Below are 21725 nucleotides of genomic sequence, written 5' to 3' on the forward strand. Positions count from 1 at the left end.
TTTGGATAATTGACCAAGTCTTTCTTGACTCTAAAATGCATTAATATATGTTTTGCTCATATGATCTTCACATGTTGGAATGTGAAGATCATATGAGAAGAAAGGTATATATTCAATCAAAGTGCTTCATGTTTAACATTGAAAACAATGCCTAAGGCCATAATATCCTTTTTGTGGTTATTCACTCAGTTGATTTGTTTAAGTTCCAAAAAAAAGAGAATGTAGGATCTTTGGTTGAATTGGAAGATATATAGTTGGGAGGATCAAAACATGTGTACTTCTATCAGCCTTCTTTGAGTTTTATCTAAATAAAAAAAAAATCTTAATTTTTCATTGAAGATGTTTAAAAATGCCCACTTGCCGAATTTGCTGTTAGGAATGCATTCTAGACTGCAGATTGAATTAATAAAATCCCAAGTAAAAATGGACGTTGTAATGACCCTTCAATTAGATTTTTTCCATTGTATTATTTAATATCTTTCTTTCTTTTTTTTTTTTTTTGATCTATTTGTTGTTGGTATACCATTTAATTTTTAAACATTTCAGCTCTTCATAGACACACAACTATTCTCTGTTCTATTAGATTCACAGCTTTCAAGATATGAGCATGAATGAATGGCCATTTGAAAAGGTTACTGAACATGAATGAAATGGTCATCTAAAATGGTCAGCTTCTAATTTTAAGTTTCCTTCCTGGATGGCATTGTCAGATGTTTTAAACTTGATATTTTTGTATCAAAACGTTTTTATAAAATTTGAAGCTCCTTAAGATTATTTTTTTCAATTGATCAAATCTTTGATATGCTAGGCACTTAAATTTTTTTTCAAACTGCTAAAGAAAAAAAGGAGAAGAGAAGAAAAGAAAAGAAAAGGAAACTATTTAATCATGTTCCTATCACTAAGATCTTAAATTGCACTTATAGATCATCTTACTTGAAAAGATTAAGGTGGAGGTTCCATTGAACAAATAAAACATGAAAGTGGCTATGTGTTTCTTGCATCTTTTTCTTTGCATTGTCTGAAACCTTCTATGACAAATATTTATATGTTCCACATTGTTTGGATTCTCTAATTATCTTGGACTATATGTTAACATGGTGGACTTGTTCTAATGAAGTTCATTTATTTACTTATGATTATAAAATGTTAAAAAGTGGTTTCCATTTATAACTATTCAGCCTGCTGCATTGTTACAGATAGGCATTTACTTGCCTGTGGCTTGTTATAGATCTACACAGTTATAGCTATATTGTCCATTTTTCTAATCTGACGTGTGCACATTCCATTTTATTTTCCTTTTATTTTACCTTTGTGATGCTGCAGATGTCATAGTAATTTTTAGTTATGTTAGTGATGGACTGATGGGGATCATTTTTGAATCTCGATTTTGCTTAGTCTGTAATATTTCTTAGCTGACCTTAATCGCAATTTCAAATTCTTTTGCAGAGGTCTAGTTGGATATAGAAGTGTTTTAAGTAGTGATGCGTGTGGGACCGAATTCATGCACTGGGCTTTCTTAAAGTATGTTATTCTCTTTATGAAGTCCTTCAAACTTAGGAAACACTTTAGGCAGAATTGTCATTTCTCTATTAATTTTCGTAATTTTGCAAATTTTGATTTAATATGAAAGCTAAATAATGACCTCAAGAATAGTTAGTTTTGAATACCACCTCTAGTGAAAATTGATCTACTTATATGTGAAAAAAATTTATGTACATAATTGTTTAGCTTAGCAATATAATTCACTACAAGAAAATTACTGTTTAGAAACAGTAATTTCCGTTTCTAATCCGTTCCTAAAGTGAATTAGCAACGGATTAGAAACGGAATTTATCTGTTTTGAATATCCTTATTTCTAATTTGAATAGAAACGGGAAAATATTCCATTTCTAAATTTAGAAACGGATTGGAAACGGAAGGCATTATATTTCTAATTTTTGAAAAATTAAAATGGAATAAAATGTGTTGCTAATCCGTTCTAAGTTACAAAAATATAAACAGATTCCAAACGGAATATTTTCTGTTTTATTTTTGTTCCCCTATTAGAAACAATAGCTTTTTTGTTCCTAATCCGTTCCTAAAGTTTTTTAAAAATTTAAAAACAATATTCAAACAAATAAATCCGTTTCTAATCCGTTTCTAACATTTAAGTCAATAAAATAAAATAAAAATTATATCCCTAGTTTTTTTTAAAAACCTGTTACATAAATTTTTAACCTAAAACACCAACAAATAAGATAAACTCATCAATTCATACAAAAAGAAATATTTAAGTATATATGTTCAACACAAAATAATAAGTATACGACAAATACAACTATAAGCCAACATCATGATCGTTAGTAACTGGTTGTGAGTCCTGTGTGGTAAACTGCGACTGCTGAAGAATCCTCCTCTCAAAACTCATCATCATGTCCTTCATTTGACGCATCATCTCCGCACGATATTGGTCCCTCTCCTATTTCATTTCAAGCAAACTTTGTTGAAGCTCCTTGTTATTATCTTGTACTTGGCCAAGCGTCTGTTGAAGCCTCTTCTCACGATCTTGGACTTGGTCAAGTGTTTGTTGAAGCCTCTCCTCACGATCTTGGACTTGACTAAAAGTTTGACGCAAATCTCTAACCTCAGCATGTAGTGCCTCAGATGATGAACCTGTGGACAAACTCGAAGATGAATGTGGATAAAAGATACACGCCTGGGACCCTATCCATAAACCCGACTTTTCTTTCCTCCCCCAACAGCATCATAGTACAAAGCTGTTTCATCCACAATAGGAAGCTCGTCAAGCCCTTCTTGCGTTTGAGATGCTTGCTCCACAAGCTCCAGATAGCGATCCTACATCAATTAACTCAACTCATTAAATATTATTCTTAAACCAAGCAAATATAAACTCACAATAACATTGTAGAGAAAGTCTATAATTAAAAACCTCACAAAAAATTGTTCTGCTTACCTTAACAGATTGAGCACGTGTATCAACAAGCATGGAGGTACCCTTCTTTGTATGAGTTACTTCAAAAAGCTCAAAAGGGCGAGGATCACGTCCAAGCCTCGATCGCTAGAATAATACAACAAATTGAATTTTGTAACAATTAGCACCAAACAAATTCTTTATAATTTAAAACCACATTTATATAAATATTAAACAAATTACCAATCTATCCGCATGGGAAGCATGAGAAATGGAACCTCCTGTGTGTCGGGATATACCAGATCCAGGTCCTGTAATCTCCGTGAGTCGGTTTGCGGTAGCTGTCTCACACCGAGTTTTAAATTCCGGAGAATTCCATGCGTCGGTCCATGTCTTCCATGCAGAGTCAGACACATGCAATGATTTTTCTTTCCCCTTTCTCAAACTACACATCAATGCTCTATACCGTTCCGCAGCTTTACGTTGCCATGCCATCTTAATAGCAGATAACATTGATTCATCCCACACAAAGAATTTCTGTAGTTTAACATAAACAAACATACATATTATATATAATTATCGATTTAAAAATACTAACCAATGTTTTATATTAAACTACTAATGTTTTGATAATTATAATTATAGTAAAATACTAACAATAAAATCTTAATTATGGAGAACGACACTATATAATTAATAATTCAATAAAATTTACTTTCACAAGCAACATCAATTATGTGTTTTGCCAACATCCAAACAATCATGATAATGATTTTCAAATTCACTAACAATTACCAATTTAAGTACTAACTAAGGAATAATATTTGAATGATGTAGATAACATAATACTTATGCACAAATAATCTCTAGGTTTGTGAGGATAAATTAACGTTACAATTTATTTATCCTCACAAACAACATCAATTATTTATTTTTACCAACATGTTAAGGATTTACAAATTCAATAAATATTACAAATATAAGCAAACAAATTTATTTTAAATATTATATAAATCTACCTGAAATTCATTCCAATAGAAGTCTTTTGTCTCCTTAGAGACATTCTTCCAACTGTATCCATTCTCATCCATTCTTTCCTTAAAGATGAATGTAATTTTTCGAGCACAGACATCTGAGGGATGCAACCTACAAATATACAAAGATAATGAATAAATTAAATACCTCATCATTACCAATTGTACATAAAAATATAGCAATTTTAATACTTACATTCCATTTACTAGCTTTATGCGTGGTCTTCTTGACTCATCAATAGTAAGGGGCAAGCAATCCATGGATGATGTCGGGGTATCTCTAGCATGCATAGTAGGCTCACCATTAGGGGTAACCCCTCCACTAGCACAAGGAGTAGAAGCAGAAGATGATGATGATCCCGCACAAGTATTAGCAACAGATGGAGGTAATGGCCGTGACAATACATTCGGTGCAGAAGTAACTTGAGCTGGAGCATCACGTGCTATCGAATGTAAACTATCGGATGAACCTCTGTAACTTGAACCTCCTTTACAACCCTTCCCTCTCATTTTGCTTGAACAAGTATTGTTATATAAGAAAATATACAAAAACATATCAGAAGGAACTAAAAAGCAACTTATGCTATTATTATTATTATTCGCTTCATTACTTTTAGGAGTTTTATAAAATATATTACCTTAATTTATTCACTACCACTTTCAATTCCATCAAACTCATCATCTTCATCATTGCTTTCTAATTCAAATATAGGATCATCTTCAACCTCAATGCCATCATCATCAATTTCAATCAATTCTCCACTTGGATCATTTAGAGATTGTTCTTCATCAACATTGATTTGTATAGATGAAACTTCCATTTTATCTTGCTGAAAAGGTTCTTCACATGTTGTTGATGTCTTCAGTTGAACTTGTTTAGGAAGCTCTACAACATATCTACCTTTTACTTTGAACACTGCCCACCAATCGGCCTTGTCACATTTTAAACTAGGATATGTTGCATAGTTAACTTGAATTGCTTGGGAGGCAAGAACAAATGGTTCATATTTGTTGAAGAACCGCTTATGATTAACATCCATGAGTTTATATTGTTGATGACATTTTGTACCCACTTTCGGTGTTGGATCAAACCAATCACATTTAAACAAGATTGTTCGCTTAATTGGTAATCCCGGGTACTCCAAGCATAAAACCTCAACTAATTGGCCATAATAGTCATTTTCATCTGTAGTATAATTCGTGCCCTTTACACATACCCATTATAAGACTTATAGCTCCTTAATGGACCTTTTGATAAGTCCTTCAAGAATTGGTTGGAAATGCCTTTGCAAGGATCATGAGCAAACTGGTGAAACCATGTTGCAAATTCATGTTCTATTTTTTCATCAACATGTCTATCATCAATGTGCTGATTCTCCGCAATTAATTCATCAACAAAGATCCTAATACATTGAAATATAACCTTATATTAGTATATAGGCAGAGGTGAAGTACGTAATCTTCTTAATAAAAAAAAAAGTAGTCATACTTGGTGAATGGTTGCACTTCTGGACAATTTAATAAAATGTACATTTGTGCTGCTGCATATTCATCTTCATTAAGATATTTAATTTTTCCTTTTCCCAATGTTCTATCGGGACGTATGAAAATTGATAAGTTGCCAAAATGTTCTTCTGCATCTTCTCCACCATCATCATTACGGGGTATCTTTCGATGTCTTGTCCTTACATGTGGTTCAAAATAATGTGCGCAAAATGATGTTGCTTCCTCAACTAAATAGGCATTGCATATGGAGCCTTCAACTCTTGCTTTATTTCTCACATTCTTTTTCAGTTTTCTAAGATATCTACAAATTTATATATATATTTAATGAGTCAATTGATATAATTCAAGTAGAGAGTGTACAACAACAATTTAAAGGTTTTACCTCTCAAATGGATACATCCATTGATATTGTACTGGACCCGCAATTCATGCTTCATAAGTCAAATGCACCGGAAGATGCTCCATTGAATCAAAAAAGCTTGGGGGAAATATACGCTCTAATTTGCAAATAATTAGAGGAATTTCTTCATTAAGCCTTAACATGTTTTCTTCTTGGAGTACAGTCGAAGTGAGCTCTCTAAAAAATTACTCATTTCTGTTAATGCCTGCCAAACATTTGATGGAAGCAATTCCCGAAATGCTATTGGGAGTAATCTCTGCATAAAGACATGATAGTCATGGCTTTTCATACCAAAAAGCTGTAGCTTTCGCATATCAACACATCGGGCTGTATTCGATACATATCCATCCGGGAATTTAAGATTGCGAAGCCATTCACGAAGCACAATTTTTGATTGCCTATCAAGAGTGTAGCATGCTTTCGGATATTTTCCGGTAGCATCATCTTTTTCTAAGGCATGTCGACAACAGAATTCCTTCAAATCTTCCCTAGATTTAGTATTATCTTTACTCCTCCCTTCCACATTCATAACAGTGTTGAATATATTATCAAAGACATTTTTTTCAATGTGCATAACATCAAGATTGTGTCGAATGAGATTTGTCTGCCAATAAGGTAACTCACAAAAAATGCTCTGTTTTCTCCAACCACTGATCCTAGCAATGCGGCTATTAATCTCACGTGCACCAGAATCTACAACACTCCTCAAGCCCAAATCTTCTATTTCTTTCAAGATCTCATCACCAGATGGAATAGTTGGAGCTATCTTTGTTACTGTTCTATTTTTCTGAAAAGCTGTTTTGTTTTTTCTGAACGGATGATTATGAGGTAAGAACTTACGGTGATTATCAAACCAAGATTGTTTCCCACCTTTTGTTAGAGTGAATGCATCTGAATCTTGTTTGCAATACGGACAAGCAGTCCTACCCGCAGTGCTCCACCCAGACAACATTGAATATGCTGGAAAATCACTTATGGTCCACATAAGAGCAGCACGCATCTGAAAATTATTTTTCTTTGATACATCATAAGTCTCAACACCAACTTCCCACAAATGTTTCAATTCTACAATTAGGGGTTGCAAATACACATCCAATATATCCTTCGGATTTCTAGGGCCAGGAACTATTATAGTCAAAAATATATACTCCTCTTTCATACATATAGAAGGGGGTAAATTGTATGGAGTGAGTATTACTGGCCAAGAAGAATATTGTTGACCTGACTGCCCAAAAGGTTGAAATCCATCAGTACACAATCCCAATCTTACATTTCGATTTTCTGATGCAAATGAAGGATGGGTACTATTGAAATGCTTCCACGCAGGGCTATCAGAACAATGACGCATAACCCCTTCTTCTGGCTCATTTTCTGCATGCCATCTCATTTCTTTTGCTGTCACATTTGATGCATACAATCTTTGTAGCCTTGGGGTTAAAGGAAAGTAGTACATCCTCTTGTATGGGATATTTTTTTTATTTTTAGATGAACCAACTCTTCGCTGCTTATATCTAGGAAACTCACAAAGTTTGCAACTCATTAATTCACTGTCTTCTCCCCAGTATATCATGCACCCATTAGGACAACAATGAATCTTCTCAACTGGTAGGCCCAATCCTTGAACTAACTTCTTTGTATTGTAGAAGTTATCTGGCATTACATTATCAGTCGGTAATAATTCTTTCAAAAACTGGCAAAAGTCATCAAAGCATCTCTATGTCAAATGATGTTCTGCTTTTATGTTTAACATTCTTGCAACAGCTGATAATTGTGAATGATTTCCACAACCTAGCCACGCCTCCTGATTAGCAGCTCTTAGCATTTCAAACAATTTTTGAGCCGCTGCATTTGGAGGTTCCTCTGTGTTAGTATGAGAGAAATCAGGACCTGCAACGTCCATAACCATTTGTTGTCATAGATTTTGCGATAGTGGTTCAACACCCAAAACTGATTCATTTCCCACATCTTGTTCATGAGTACTACTATCAGACATAGAAGGTTCTCCATGGAGAACCCACAAATAGTAGTACGGTACAAATCCATACTTCATAAGATGATATCTAACGGTGTCTTCCATGTGAAAAGCTCGATTTTGGCACTTGCGATGATTACATGGGCACTTAATTTTGATACCATCCATACATTCTGGATGCATTTTTGCGAAATTGATGAACTCATTTATTCCTTGCAAGAAATTAGGATAAAGTAGACAGTCTTTCTCAAAACTTGGTTTCAAATCAAACTAACTACTAACAAAGATATTTATTCAAGTCAATTGTCACCGAGCATAATTGCACATATGCTCACTATAAAATAAAATAATTCTGCTATATTTAGATCTACAGATAAATTTTAAAAATGAAACAATGCAAATGCATCGTTAATTTGGATTGTTGTTTGGTTGATCTCTAGCAGAGATGTCAACAAGTCAGAGTGACCCTTCAGATAATATTTCTATGGTGTTATTACTTATTTGTAGTTGTTTATCTATCTCTAGTGGATGAATTTTGTTTATTCATGGTACTGTTTCTATGGTGTCTTTTGCACACATTTGCAGAAGAGTTTGCAAACTTTTGTAGTTATAGTTGGCATGGTCACTGAAGTTTCTAAGGGAACAGCTTAGTGCCTACACTGCAGACCCAATTCTCATAGTCTATATACACTGAATAAGAGGAAAAATGAATTACTTACTTATAAATAATTTAATTTTTTTACTGCAAATTTTAAACCTCAATGACATTTACACACTTAAATTTTAAACCTCTAAACATTAAAATTTACTCGCTTATATAATTCCATATATCTTTAATGATTTACATTAATCATAAGATTAAAATGATTATTTATATATACAATCAACAGTATCCAATTTATAGTCCTTAAGAATGCCCAATACATCAATGGAAGAGAAACGGGTAGAGTGGAGATAAATTTTTTTTTAACAAAAATAGATAAATAACAATTTATTGAGAAAAAAATCAGAGAGAACGAAGAGACTAAGACAAAAAAAAAACTACTAAAAATAAAAAGCGTAACAAATTAGAAAAAAACTTAAAAAAATAAAAGAAGGAACAAAATTCATCCACTAGAGATAGATAGACAACTGCAAATAAGTAATAACACCATAGGAAGAAATTATTTATTTTACTTTTGATGAAACGGGATTTTATTCTCTTAAAAAATTATTTATTTTTTATGAATATTACTTGTTTTTTTAATAGACAGAAAAATTAAAACAGATAATATTTCTAAAATATGATAAACCCAATTTTTTTAGCATCAATTTAATGTTAATATATTAAAAGAAGTAAAAGCATAGAAACAACTTGGAAGAAATTCAGATATATAAAAAATTGTTGGTGTATTTTTAATGATATTTTACTCCGGGTTGGTGTAAAAGCATAGAAACAATTCTTATCACAATGGCCATCAACATTCATAAATTTTTAGTTTTTTAGTACATGACTTTTTGAAATTGCTACAAGTTTTATTTTCACTTTCCAATGTATTTTTATACTAGAGCTACCCTTCGTTTTGTTCTCCTCATTATGTTTTGTTATTTCTTATGTGTCTCTTCAAACTTGTTGCGTGCCCAAAATCATAACTGCAAAACATCCAGTTCATACAAAACAAGAATCCATTTTCAGTTGGAGGCCATGTAAAAAAACCTTGAGCTAATCTGTGGACATTAACCAACACAATGCTTCTACTTTCTATTAGGAATTGCAGATAGAATGACTTTTGTTTATATCAAGGTACTGAGAAGCTACCTGAACAGGATGCAACTGAAGTCGTTTAGCAGTTAACGCGGGGATTGACAATAAAACATCAGTTGGTCTTGCATTGAATACGACGACGATAAAAGAGTATCTGCAATAGCAATGTGCAACTACATGAGTATCCATAATTCACAGGAATACGAAAGATATAGAGAGGAGAGAGTTCACTAACAATGGATCAAGTTGAGCTATGCCAGACACTCCTTCGTGTCCATCTTCAATACTCATAACAATCAATCCGAGGATCGATGAAGGTCCTACGTTATGGAAACGTACCCTTTCCTGGCAGAAAAATAATCGACGAATAACACTAAATTAACTGTTTATCATCCAATTCAGTCAAAAAAAGATCCAATAGTTTCTGGTCTTGTCAGATGCCTATCTATGCTTGAGCAGTAACTACATACAGTCAAACAAAATGGAAAGGAAGTATTGATACTTCATGCATAACCTCTAAAAGTTACTCTTTAGTTTCTCCTAAAATGTTTTCCTGAATGGCATTTGCAGTCCTCAATCGGAAAAGTGGCGAAGAGTATCTAATTTTTAACAAGTCGACAAAATTCTCAACTGCAGCAAGGATGTGATGTTTTTGTGGCTTGAAAGATGGATTCCCTAGTCTTGGCTTGATCCTGGAATATGGTGTATGTTAGAATTATTATTAGCAGGGCACAAGATATCAAAGTTTCAAGATATTAAAATTGATGACTATTCCACATTCACACCATGAAAACAAGACAAGTAGCATCACAATGTGGGAAGACAAGCTAGGATTCCCACTGAAAAAACAAACGCAAGACATAAGCAATCATATCCACTTTTGTAGGGGTACATAAGCAAGTTTCCCTAGAGTTTCCTTTTAGGTCTATACTCTCTTTTTAAGTGACGAAAATGATGGTCAAAATTCAAACTTAATTTTAGCTTTATTTTTAATTATATATATAATTTTTTCTCCGCTTGTGGACCAAAAGAGAGAAAAAAATCTAATTTAATGGAATGATTCAATAATAATTTAGGATAAAAATGATTAAAAAAAAACCAAATATTTAATAATCTAGCATATTAACTTAATAAGAAAAGGAAAACCATAACCACTGGGACACACTCTCAACAAGCTTTTACCATCCTCAGGGACCTGCCACATTTAGTATAATAAAAACAGATATTTTGTATTTATATACCAGCACACTCCCACCACTATTAGAAAATAAGTAAATAAAGCTAGTTAAATTCACACAAAAACTGATTTAGCACTGTAGCATCTCTTGTAAAAACATGCACAACCAGCTTTTACTGCAAGATAAGATTGCAAATCATCCACTCTTCTTTCACACAAAAAAGATTACAATAAGAGCTCTGATCCTCAGAAAGGAAAGCCACCTGTGCATTCTACATGCCTTAAGTTGGCTATAATCGTCGAGGATGCTAATATGTTCATCTAGAGGGTTATCTCTTGTTGCCATGGAGAGGCTCCACGATCGTCACTTGATGCTTTGATGAGACTGAATCTCCTACAAATGTCCCCATTGTCACTGGATAAAAATGATTAAAAAAAAAAAACCAGATATTCAATGGTAAAAGCTTGTTGAGAGTGTGTCCCAGTGGTTATAGTTTTCCTTTTCTTGTCACTAATCTCTCATACAAATGTCCCCATTCTCACCCTTTCTGCTACTTTCAGTCCCCTCTTTCAGATTTTTATTTTGATAATTATATTTCGGTATCGAACCCGATAATTATTCGAATGCATGTAATATATCACATATGTGAAACAATAAATAGATAAAGAAGATAATAGAAAAGCATGCATATATCAACTTGGCTTGAAGAAGCAACAAGATGCATGCACATGCATCATGCATCATGCATCATGCATCATGCATATGCCTATATATATTGACAAACAAGAATGTGATGCTAAAACAAAGAACAATGTCCACAGCTGTCATGACAAATATATGCCTTCTTTCAAGACCATACATAGAGGATAATTAATATGCATCTAAGATTCTAATATTGTTCAGCAATTTAATTATACGGTCACATATAATCATCAACTTGGATCTTTTTTAAATGTAGAACAATATTATATATATTTCCAAAGTAATCTTAGTTTAATACCATGTTTTGCATTATATCTATTCCACTCTTATATAGACTTCATATATAGCAGTAAAACAAATTAACATATAATTTTATATAAGAATATCAAGCTGTGACATTGAAATAGACACTGTAATTCTCATCCTGCAAGCTCATCAATGGCTCCAACAATAACTTATTATTGACTCCATTAGCCAAGAAGCTTATTGGATTATACTCCCTTAATCATTTTTTCTTTATGAAGCTAATTACCACCTGGAACTTGTAATTAGAATTCCAATTAGAAGAACAATGCTAAAATGTAAAATATAATAGGCTGAAAAATAATGATGAAAATCACAGAAAATAATGAAGAGCAAACAACTTCATTTCACTCACCAAAAAGACAAGACTTGCTACTTTCATGGTACTTGGTCCTTTTATAGACATTAGAGAAATCTTAAGCATATCAACTCCTAATGTGGAAAACACTATAGTTGTAGTAATTTTGGGTGGGGAATCAACTCTTAACATAAATAGAAATATGACAGTCCCCCTAACTTGTGCCAAGAGATTTTCATTTCTTGCTTATTGACTTTTTTATTTTTGGCTTTTTTTTTCTTTCTTGAGTGATTATTGCCAAATTTAGATTGATAATGCATCTCCAAGTAAGATTCAACCACATCTTTAATATTGACATTGGTACCTTATTATGCACTGCATCAGAACAGATAGGGAAGGGCTTCAAGAATCTCCATTATGAAGCAGGAAAAGCACATTTTTTTTGTTTTTGGAAATCAACATTCTTTATTATGAAGCATTGGTACCGATATAACATCACAACCATGACTGATTTTCTTTTTATTCTAAGACAAGGAACTTATGTTTTACTACAGTGATAGAATGATTCTACATTCAACAACTTGCAGTTAGGAAATATCATTACTATATTGTTATTATCGTTATTTGTAAGCATATTAACCTATTGGATGCTAGATGACCAAGTAGAAGTAAACAAAAACAATGAATATTTTCCTATTTTTAACCATTGTTCAATTCAATACTAAATTTTGATACTGCTTTTTGTTTCATATGCCTCATTTAACAAAACATTATACAAATCCTTACAAGAATTGATTTTTATATGCATTATGAATTTTATTTATGTCTTATTCTCTCAGTTTAGTTTGTGGTTTGAATGACATATGACATATAGTATGGCAATATTGTTTGTTTTATCCTTCATCTCATAGTATTGCTGAATTTGGCATGTCATATTTTTCTTGGTTTATTTTGTTAAGTATGTAACCTGGGAGTATAATCCCCGCAGAAAATGATTTTTGGTGGGCATGGATCTCCACAGTTAATAATATAAGCGATGTTAACTCACTTTCCTACATCCTCAGTGATATCAAAAACGTTATAGATAGTATGCAGCTAGAAAACAACCAATATTGTGCCAATGACACTTTCCTGTTAGCTATGCCTACAAATGCTTACAGTTTTGTTTTAAAGAAAAAATAATTCCACAAAAGATCAACTCAAAACATAAGAGGAAACTCTAATGCTAAACATCATTGATTACATACCTCCCAATAGAGGCTGATCAGTTCCTTGAGAAGAGAGTTCAACAAACACTACTGCTATCCTCTCCGACGAGCAAGTGAAAAATGTCTATTTAAGAATTAGATTGAAAACTATCTGAAATCATCAAAGTGAAAATAATCACAAAGGAATCTATATCCTATAAATCAAGCAAGATATTAAAATTTATATGATAACCATCACATGCTAAGTAATGACAAAAGAAAAGAAGCCAACACAAGAAATTCACAGTCATCAAGTCATAATACAATATAAAATACATGTACCTCACTATTTGTCTCTACATGTGACCTGCAAATGAGACAGGAAATCAGAATCTTGATAAGTAAATGAACTATAGAAACTACTAAATTATCACATTGAAACACAATGAGTACTCCAACAAACTCGGCTATCGACATAAAGGTTTTTCATTGTTGCAGATGACTACATGACCAAAATCTGAATCATTCTTTCACTTACCGAATTGATTGAAGGTGAATTATTTATCATATTTCTTCCTTTCTTTTTCTCTCTTTTTCATGATGTTCCAAAGAATGTGATATGCTTGTGAAAAAAATCAAATCAAACCTCACTTTGGTTGATAAAAAGGGCCATTCTCTACAATGCACTCCACATTGAAAGTTTTAAAAAGTAAGAAACAAACCAGTAACCAAGAATTCTACAATAGTACTAATCACATCAACTCTAGCTTTCTATAGCCATTTAAGCTCAGAGAAACTGGTATCTAATTAGGTTTTCAATCCATCAAACAACTTGAGAGGAAAAAAAAGGCAGGGTGGGAACTAGGATTCTCAGCTCTTCAATAGAGAAATCAAGCACTAGGAATGAGAACCCTAAAATTCCCATAATGATCGAACTCCTCAAAGATACTAGAGCTAGAGCCTAACTCAAAAAATCAAAATCAAACCATGTATTCGCATTAAATTCGCTGAGATCTCTAACTCGAAAAATCAAAATCAAAGCATTGAAGAAGAAGAATAAGAAGAATAAGTGCCGAGATAGATCCTCTGGATCGGAAGGGAACCAAGTGCTCCGAAGCGCAGCCCGACGATCAGCGGATCCAAGCCCAGCAACTTCGGCCGATCCTCCAACCCAGCACCGCCACCAACGCTAGATCTCGACCGGAAGTTCCTAAGCTTGTCCTCAGCTCTCCCACACCGGAACACCGAAACCAGCACAGTCCGCGGGGGGGCGAAGGAGCACGACAATGGCGAAGACGATCCCGATGGCACCGACAAAGAAGAACACGCCGGAGATAAGCAAGGAGAGGTAGTGCTCTTCCGATCCTTAACGTTGGGGAAAAAATAAGATTAATAAAGATAAACATTGTTAATCTTTATTAATAAAGATAAACCAAATATAGCTTTATTGGCTGGACTCACGATCAGGTCCAATTCCACACTCACAATTCATGTTTATCTTTATTAATCTTATTTTGTTCATATGTGTTTGGAGTTTATATGTCACCCTTTAATCTGTAATTATTTTCATACTAAACATTGTTAATAGAGTTAGTTTAATCATTTTTTAATATTTAATGATATTTAAATAATATATTTCTTTTTTAATATTTAATGATATTTAAATAATATATTAATTTTTAAATCCGTTTTTAATATTTGATGATATTTAAATAATATATTAATTTTTAGAAACGGATTAGAAACGGGTATTTTTTAATATTTGATAATATTTAAATAATATATTATTTTTTTAAATCCGTTTCTAGTTCCTTTCTATTAGAAACGGATTAGAAACGGATATTTTTTAATATTTAATGATATTTAAATAATATATTAATTTTAAAATCCGTTTCTAGTCCCTTTCTATTAGAAACGGATTAGCAACGGATATTTTTTTAATATTTAATGATATATAAAATCCGTTTCTAGTCCCTTTCTATTAGAAACGGATATTTTTTAATATTTAATGATATTTTAATAATATATTAATTTTAAAATCTGTTTCTAGTCCTTTTCTATTAGAAACGGATTAGCAACGGATATTTTTTAATATTTAATGATATTTTAATAATATATTAATTTTAAAATCTGTTTCTAGTCCTTTTCTATTAGAAACGGATTAGCAACGGATATTTTTTAATATTTAATGATATTTAAATAATATATTAATTTTTAAATCCGTTTGTAGTCCCTTTCTATTAGAAACGGATTAGAAACGGGTATTTTTTAATATTTAATATTATTTAAATAATATATTAATTTTTAAATCCGTTTCTAGTCCCTTTCTATTAGAAACAGATTAGAAACGGTAGTTTTTAAAATTTTAATAAATTATATTTTTAAATGCCCGTTTGTAAGCGGTTGTTATTAAAATCATATTTAAAACTATTGTTATTCCGTTGCTAATCTGTTGCAAGTTCAAACAGAATAAATTCCGTTTCTAATATTCTGTTTTTAAATTGTAACTTTCTTGTAGTGATTGTGTTTCTTTTGATGCGGATAGTAAAATTAACCCTATCACTATATTGTCCCTTTATCAAGCTTTCCAGGATGACTCTGTCTCGCACCCGTATTTTTTTTTTTGAGCTGTCTCCCTGCGATTGCAATGCCTAAATATTATATTCACAAGGAATATTGAAGGATGCGCAAGACGTTTGTGATGCATAGTCATATTGTTTTTTCTTTGGAAAAATTATTATGTATCTAAATAGGAAGCCAAGCATCCCTTTGATATAAGATTTGTACCGTGATATATAAATTTTTATTTTTATCTTTTTTCTGTTTTAGGCAGTAGATATTTTTTATAACTTTTATGGTAATGGCATACATCCTCTACTGCTAGGTGGATAGCCCATAGGACAACTCATATTGTGCAAGTTTTAGATAATTGTATTTGAGGCTATTTGTGCACTTAGTAGACATATTTCTTCATTTTGATTCCAATGGAAGTTTTTCTGATTCATCGTGAATGGTAGAAGAGAATCATTGAAAGCTTTAAAATGATGATAACCAAAAGTGGTTAAAAAACTGGTTAGTTTTATTATAAAGTTGCCCCCATTCAATTTGAATTAGAAATCCTAAAACTGTCATCAATAAGGAATATCTATTTCATATGATACCATACAAATAATTAGGAATGAGTCAAGTCAAAACAAATAGAGCATTTTTTTTAGTAAATCCTGTTTGCCTAAGTATTTCCTAGCTGTGTACAAGAAAAAAGGAAAAGGAAATTAGAGAATGTAACTAGTGGTCCACTATGATGGTGTGCAATTTATCATAAATTCTAGGTGAGTTCACTAAAATGCATTCATGTGTCACAAGCGGAAAAAAGAATTTTATATATTTATGTAATGAATTAGAAGAGCACAACATGTGAAAGCTTAGCAGGACAGTTGAAATAGTCTATGCCTTCTGAGCAGGCCTTGGACATGGATAAGTGGCGCACTTTGACTTATTATACTGAAAACTTGCTTAACATAATATTGTCCTAGTGGATTCATAAGATAATGAAGTGAGTATACTGAAACTTCTCCTAACAATGAGAACCAGTATATTAAATAGTTGTTTTTGCTCATTAAAAATATAGAGAAGATGATGCAGGAGGATCAAATCTAGAGACCAAGATTGAAATGCTTGGCCTAGATGCCTTTTCGTAATAAGACAGTCTATATAATGTGATAAATCTTAATTGCTTGGCTATTGAAATTGTAAATTATCTTTTTAGTCAGTTGAAAATTCTCACTTGAATGCTTCATGTTTAGAGAACTACAGAATTATGATTAATGAGAATTAGAGACTAATTTATATATTATTCTATGGACTTACAGAATCACCACTTGTGTGAGTTTTACTTTGTTTTGTTTATGATGATCTTATTATTAATATGATTATGTATATTGGTTGCAGTGTATGCAAAGCATCGAGGTTCTCTTGGAAATGTTGGAAAAGATGTATTGGTATGTCATTTATCCCTTTTGTACTTGCATATCTAATAAATGGTAATAGTTTTAAATCTTTGTGCCATTGAAGAAGTTAATTTGGATATTCTTGAAGTGTCTAAAATTTCTATTTTAATGTTGTGTTTAATGAAAAAACCATGTGAGTCTGCTCTTCCACTTTTCTCTGTTGTGGCTTTCTGTATCTCTCTCTTGTATTATTTTGTATATTCATAGGTATTTGATGGGTACTTTAGGATCTATTGAATCATTTTGTACTTCTCTTTGGTGCTAATCCCTTTGTGTATTTGTCATGGTTATCCTATCATTCCAAATGTACCTCTGTAAATGATGGGTAAATCTATCTTCACTTTTTTGCATATCAAGACCTTAGAAATGCTGCATTTTTTTTATTATCGCAACTAACACATATATTTAATTTTCTCTTTTTATATTATAAATTTGATGAAAGAAAATTTCACAACAATGCTTCGGATCTATTTCAGGCAGTAGTATATGGAAGTAAGAGTGCTATCTTGAAAATTTCAACCATGATATCTTATGTAAATTTAAAAAATAAAACAATGTTGTTTTGGTATGTCATCATTGTTATGCTTGAAGATATTGATGAATGTCTAGGTCATAGAACTTGTAAATGTAACTGAAGACTCTAATTTACGTAGTTAGCATGCTGACTTGTTGTTCGATGTATAATCAAAATTTGTTTTATCATGTGTATTATGCTAGGCATTCAGTAGAAACAACTTGGCATTTTTATTTCTTCTATGCAGTCATATGATGGCATGATTGTTGGTGAACACTGTTGGGATTCTTATGATCTTGATGTAAGAGAGAAGGTCTGGGGTTATCGACATGATTATTTTATGTTTTTACCTTTGTATATTAATAAATTTTCTCACTCGATTATCTTATCTAGGTCAATCATGTAAGAACCAAAGAATTGACAAACATTCATGCTCCTAAAAAAATGAGAATGTTTGCCTATTCCCTCCTTAATTTGTATGTTTCATTTGTACATTTGCTCACCTTTTTTAAAAATGTCCTGATTTTTTTCCATGCTTTCTATTTTTCTGAAGGCAATCATAGTTTCATCACTAAAAATTTTTCAGTGTTTCTATAATGTTACATGTTCTTCCCCTTTTTGGGGAACTATTAAAATTATGCATGTTTAAGATAAGAACAACCATGGCATCTGTTTTCCTTGAGCACATTACTATCTGATAATATATCTGCCCATAACTGAACTTTTTTTGAACATGCTGTGCAGATGTTCCTTGAAGAGGCCATTGGATATGTTGTTTCAGATGAACTTATTGAGGTAAGTCCATGAAGAATCAACTTGGGGGATTTAAATTGATAATTTTTAATTTAATGGCATAATAATTAAATATCCATGTTTCCTCTATGTTAGCCCGAAAGTTTTGAGGTTAAGAAAATGGTACCTTGATGTTAATAAAAGGAAGATGATGAGAAACATGCTTAAAGAGTAAAAACTCACTGCCAGGTCAGTGAGTTTGAAAAATCTTGAACTTTTTAAAAGCCTTGGAATAACTCTACCAAAGGTTTCTTCTCACCAAGAATAATTTCTTTGATTGTTTCATTCAATGTGCCAATTATGTTCAATAACATAGCTAAGATTTGGACTTGTGTTGTGATTTGTCCTAGGGAGTCTTGTTTTATGGGCCACCAGGTACTGGGAAGACACTTCTTGCTAGAGCTGTTGCACATTAGACTAATTACACTTTCATTCGTGTTTTTGGTTCTGAACTTGTTCAGAAATACATTGGAGAAGGGTCTCAAATGGTTCAGGAATTGTTTGTGATGGCCAGGTATGTCTAGATATTTACTAATATGACTTGTCAAGTCTATCAAAAACCATTTGGGAAGGTATTTTTGCAACATGTGTAATCTTTGTTTTATTTTAGTTGTGAAAGCGCATGCATGCTCATAACTTAGAGATAAATCTTAATCACTAATAATTCGTTTCATCTAAGTTTCTTATTGTGTGACATGAAATGGACATTGTAGGTTCACCTATACACATTCATGAATGAAAACTAACACATCTCTTACGTGCGTGTACTGCAAGTGCACGGGTGTTGAAGTAATAAACCACCCAACGGGTTGGGTAGTCGAATCCATAGAGAACGGATGTATTAGTAATAACTACTTCTAAGTTATCTAGTCAAAATCAAGAATATGATGAAATGAACTTAATCACGAGAATATGAATGTCACAAGCAAACAAGAAAGTAGAAATGAGGGAAATCTCAATCAATGAAAATGAGGTATCCACGCAATGCTTCTCGTAGGATTTGACATTAGGCCCGAGATTTACAAAGTGTTTCTAAACCGAGTTAATCAAGTCGAGGAAATCCAAGTATAATCGGTCCCTGCCTCAAGATCACTGATATTAGTTTCCTATGAGGTCTCGGTGGAGAAATCGCTCAATCTCAACACCTCACATCAAATATGACTGCAATAGACTCTAGGGATTCCTAAGAATACATTCGATTTTTAAGGATACACTTAATCTAGGTGAAAGATCTCCAACCCCCTACAAGGTCCTGACGGAGAAATCTCTTAATCTCAACACCTCACACCAAATATGGTTGTATAAAGCCTAGGGAATGCGGAAATAGAATGTACTAATCGGAAGGAAAAAAGGGACATTCCACTATCCCATGACTCACCCTCTCAACCCTCTTCAATCTTGAGGTTCTAGTCCTAATGGAGACCTCTATCTCACAATGACAAACAAATCATGCATACTAATCATCCATAAGACTAATAAGGCAAGTAAGAAATAAGAAAACAAGATTGAAACTCAATTAAACTCAAATTTAATAGAAAACACAAAGTAGATCAATATAAGAATAAAATTCTAGGTTTCACATGCCCAAATATCTACTAGGGTTTAGCCCTCCATGGGGCAAATTACAAAACAAATAATGCAATGTAAATCAATGAAATCCATGGAATTAAAATCCCATTTGAATTTGTGATGATGGCCTTGATGGATCATTCAACGTCTTGAAGGATTCCTCTCTTAAGCTAGGTCATTGATGGCTTCCTCAATGCTATGAGGAAGAAAAAATCTATCACAGCTGGTGAAGAACACCTCTCAAATTCACAAAGACCTCATCTCTAAACCTTAGCCGCTTTGCCTCTCAAAAGCTGTGAAAAACCTCCTAAAGAATAGGACAAATTGGCCTTTTAAACTCAGCAACGCGTGTTTGTTATGTGCCTTGACCCGCTAGGGTGGGCTGCAGATTTTTTCACCTGCTTGGGTGGAATTCTGACCCGGTCAGGTGAATAGTGCTCCTCATAAACGAGGCTCCAAAACTCTTCTCTTGAGGTCACATATATGGTACACGTCTGCGTGGTAGGTTATGAGGCTTCTTTCCACCTAATCATCATTGAGAAGGCTCTTGAAGTCTTCACACAAGTAGAGATATGGAAATGTGGCTACCTTTGTGCCCTTCCAACTCATAATTTAACTTGAATTCTCTTGGAAGTTGGCACACACCCCCATGTGTATGAGCTCCACTGGTGTCTTACTCCTTATGTTGCACAAAAGACTCCCAAAATGTGCCTTCACAATCTATCTTTGCTTCTTTTTCTACTATCAAGGCCTTCTTCACATACCTATTTGCACAAAGGAACACTAAATACAATTTATGAGATATAAAACATGATAAAAATGATACTCAATGTATGTAAAACATATAATGAAATATGTTTACTCAAGCACTTATCAAAAATATATTCATGCACTTTAACTTTCATGAGGATGCATATACAGAGTTTGATTACTGGACAAAGACAATTGGAGTTGATGGATTGTCCATAGATGCCACATGAAGTCTTCAACAGTATCTGGAATGGACAACTTTAGTACTTGGAAAAGATGACAAAAATTCTACTACATTGTTGCATAAAATTGCACTCTTAATCTCATCTCAAGAGGTAGTATCATAATAGTCCTTTTTTTCTTTTAGTTTTTTAGTTGCTATTTGTCTAATGTTAATCCAGCATATAAAAACGAGCATTGTTACATTGCTAGGCTTTGATGATTGGCTGGATTCATTAAAGGTTAGATTATTTGTTAGCCTTGATGAAGGGGATATATATTAAAGTTTTGTTGAGTTTTGTCTTCTTGAAGTTGTTCGTAAATTTATGATTTTAATAATATTTTCATTCATTTTGCTCATATATCAATTTAAAATATAGAATACATCTCAATAAAATTAATTTTATATAAATTAATTTTTTTACAGAAAAAATAAAACTATGCTGAAATTGTGCCAAATACTGTGAAAAAATATAGTATATAAAATTGTGCTAAAACTGTGTTCAATACCAAACCAATAAAACTCTGCCAAAATTGTGGCAAATATGGAATCAAAGTTCATGCCAAAAATCAATGCAACGTTTGGTACAATAGTAAAAAACAGTGCCAAAACACTGATAAAATTTGGCACGGTATTGA

The 21725-nt window shown here is 32.6% G+C and overlaps 1 protein-coding gene and 1 long non-coding RNA gene across 13 annotated transcripts; one reads left to right on the forward strand and one right to left on the reverse strand.

Moving 5' to 3' along the window:
- Nucleotides 1-2250: 2250 nt before the first annotated feature.
- On the reverse strand, nt 2251-14711 carry LOC120277413. Of its 12 annotated transcripts, none has more exons than XM_039284258.1 (10): nt 14339-14711; nt 13578-13602; nt 13296-13380; nt 9803-9912; nt 9622-9721; nt 4142-4459; nt 3931-4057; nt 3155-3448; nt 2954-3058; nt 2251-2835 (listed from the first exon to the last, which is right to left on the reverse strand). In XM_039284258.1, the coding sequence occupies exons 6-10, from the start codon at nt 4453-4455 to the stop codon at nt 2704-2706; spliced, it is 972 nt and encodes a 323-aa protein (XP_039140192.1). In that variant the 5' UTR covers nt 4456-4459; nt 9622-9721; nt 9803-9912; nt 13296-13380; nt 13578-13602; nt 14339-14711; the 3' UTR covers nt 2251-2703. The 12 variants fall into 12 exon arrangements, 7 of the variants coding, with proteins under 7 accessions (XP_039140192.1, XP_039140191.1, XP_039140190.1 ...); XM_039284257.1 differs by having other exon boundaries at nt 13296-13407; XM_039284256.1 differs by adding an exon at nt 10082-10259 and having other exon boundaries at nt 13578-14710.
- Nucleotides 14712-17190: 2479 nt separating this feature from the next.
- Nucleotides 17191-21350, forward strand: LOC120276710. Its single transcript, XR_005541357.1, has 3 exons — nt 17191-17233; nt 18501-18551; nt 21039-21350. It is a non-coding gene; the product is annotated as an uncharacterized LOC120276710 (long non-coding RNA).
- Nucleotides 21351-21725: the final 375 nt, after the last annotated feature.

Source organism: Dioscorea cayenensis, chromosome 15 (genome assembly GCF_009730915.1).
Source record: "Dioscorea cayenensis subsp. rotundata cultivar TDr96_F1 chromosome 15, TDr96_F1_v2_PseudoChromosome.rev07_lg8_w22 25.fasta, whole genome shotgun sequence".
NCBI lineage: Eukaryota > Viridiplantae > Streptophyta > Magnoliopsida > Dioscoreales > Dioscoreaceae > Dioscorea > Dioscorea cayenensis.

Coding starts and splice junctions, on each gene's coding strand:
- LOC120277413 (XM_039284252.1), bottom strand. CDS start 4,636: ATGATGAAGATGATGAGTTTGATGGAATTGAAAGTGGTAGTGAATAAA. Junction 4,058..4,141: donor ATAAAGCTAGTAAATGGAAT/GTAAGTATTAAA, acceptor GTATATTTGTAG/GTTGCATCCCTCAGATGTCT. Junction 2,836..2,953: donor CACGTGCTCAATCTGTTAAG/GTAAGCAGAACA, acceptor TAATTGATGTAG/GATCGCTATCTGGAGCTTGT.